The sequence below is a fragment of the Myotis brandtii genome, unplaced genomic scaffold (genome assembly GCF_000412655.1).
Source record: "Myotis brandtii unplaced genomic scaffold, ASM41265v1 scaffold314, whole genome shotgun sequence".
NCBI classification, from domain to species: Eukaryota; Metazoa; Chordata; class Mammalia; order Chiroptera; family Vespertilionidae; genus Myotis; species Myotis brandtii.
The window spans coordinates 2,417,480-2,419,474 of NW_005362033.1; the positions used below are offsets into that span (position 1 = coordinate 2,417,480).

Consider the following 1,995-nt stretch of genomic DNA (forward strand, 5'->3'; position numbering starts at 1 on the left):
GCGCAGGCACCGCCGCCGTTTTCAGTGCACCGGCAGCGCTAGCACCTGCACGGCCTGGGGGCGCCGCGTCAGGAGCAGCTGTGTTCACAGAAAGGACCGCGGAAGGGAATGGACACCCCGTCGGTGACGGCTGTCTGGGGCAGCAGGATTCTGGGGGGACATTTCCCCATCTTTATGCTTTTTTAAAAAAATATATTTTATTGATTCTTTACAGAGAGGAAGGGAGAGGGATAGAGAGTTAGAAACATCGATGAGAGAGAAACATCGATCAGCTGCCTCCCGCACACCCCCTACTGGGGATGTGCCCGAAACCAAGGTACATGCCCTTGACCAGAATCGAACCCGGGACCCTTCAGTCCGCAGGCTGACACTCTATCCACCGAGTCAAACTGGCCAGGGCCTCTTTATGCTTTTTAATCTTTTCCCAAATTATCTACAGAGTGTGGATTACGTTTATGATCAGGAAAAAATCCAGTTTTCTGAAGTCCACACCCACCTGGCCACCCGGCCGCCTCGCCCCCGGGGCCGCACTCACCTTCACGGACTTTTTGAGCTTCTCCACGACCTGGCTCTGGATGGAGGGGTCGCAGAGGATGTAGTCGGGGGCCACACAGGTCTGGCCGCTGTTCATGAACTTGCCCCAGGCGATGCGCCTGCGAAAATCCCAGGTCAGACCGTATTCTCACCTCGGAGGCTGCCCGGCGCTGGCGCCCTGTCCCTTCGGCTCAGGGTCAGGACTCGGGCAGAGCGCGGGTGTGACTTCCAGCAGGGCCAGCCCTGGCTTCCAGATTCTGGGCTGAGGCACCCCCTGTCCCTGGACATGCCCCCAGGGCCCGGGTCCCTGCACATCTTTCCCTCATCGGCGAGTGCAGGGGGTTCTGGGGGTGTCTGGGCGGACAGCCTTTGTGCCCGCTGTCTCGCTCTTGAGCCCTGCCAGCCGGGGTCCCCACCTGGGAGGCGATGCATGTGGGAGGGGGAAGCTGGGCAGAGCCCCGGCTGGACCTCTCCTCTCCTGCCTTCCTGGGCTGGCGGCTCCCCCTCGGCCGCCCAAGCTCCAGCCCAGGCCTACCGGCCCTTAGGGCAGGGGCATGTCTGTGTCGCTCAGAGCGCAGCTGTGGTCCCCGGGAGCCGGCAGCAGTCAGAATGGCCGCTCCAGCTCAGGCGCTGAGCCCCTCACCGGCAGGCGATGTCCAGGTCACAGTCCTTGTCCACGTAGCAAGGGCTCTTCCCCCCCAGCTCCAGGGTGACCGGGGTCAGGTGCTTGGCCGCGGCCGTCATCACGATCTTGCCGACACCAGTGCTGCCCGTGTACAGGATGTGGTCGAACCTCTCCTTGAGCACCTCCGTGGTCTCGGGGACGCCCCCATTGATCACCGGGTACAGATCCTACCGAGCGGGAGGGAGGCGAGGCTCAGAAAGGACCCCAGCCCCTCCCCTGCCTGGGCAGCCACGGCCACTCAGGCCCCCACACACACATCGCTCAGCGCTCTGCCCCCCAGTGGCCGAGGCCAGTGGTCCCACCACCACCAGGGCTGCGCCTCTGGCTGCAAGCAGTCGCCATCTCTCACTCCCAAGGCCTGGCCCCCGCTCAGCTCTCTGTGCCGCACCTTGTCCAGGTACTGAGGGATGAGGGAGGCCAGCAGGCTCGCCATGTTCTCGCTCAGCTCCGAGGGCTTGATGACCACTGCATTCCCTGCAGAGCACACAGAGTCAGCCCCCCCACTCCCTCCCTCCAGGGCTCTCCCCACCAACCCCGCCCCAGGGACCCAGCCTGCTGCCTCCCTCCATCCCGTGTCCCAGGAGGAGTGGACAGCAGCGCTGCGGGCACTGGCCACAGGACCTGCGTCACCCGCCGCAGTGGATGAGGTGTGGGACAGAGGGAAAGAGCGGGGAGAGGTGCTCGGCCCAAGCAGTGCGCCGACTGGAAAGGAAAGCCTGGCTCAGCTCGGGGAGAGCTGCCAGCTCGGGGGCGGAGTAGGGGGGGAGGGGAGGGGG

At 64.3% G+C, this 1,995-nt stretch overlaps 1 protein-coding gene across 1 annotated transcript in view; it reads right to left on the reverse strand.

Moving 5' to 3' along the window:
* ALDH3A1 (aldehyde dehydrogenase 3 family, member A1) overlaps positions 1–1,995 on the reverse strand; it is a 13,867-nt gene that overhangs the window by 4,768 nt on the left and 7,104 nt on the right. Inside the window, exons 6-8 of the mRNA XM_014542811.1 lie at positions 1,608–1,693; positions 1,178–1,386; positions 536–653 (exon numbers count right to left, since the gene is read on the reverse strand). Of these exons, the coding sequence (XP_014398297.1) occupies positions 536–653; positions 1,178–1,386; positions 1,608–1,693 (413 nt within the window). The remainder of the gene's footprint in view (positions 1–535; positions 654–1,177; positions 1,387–1,607; positions 1,694–1,995) is intronic.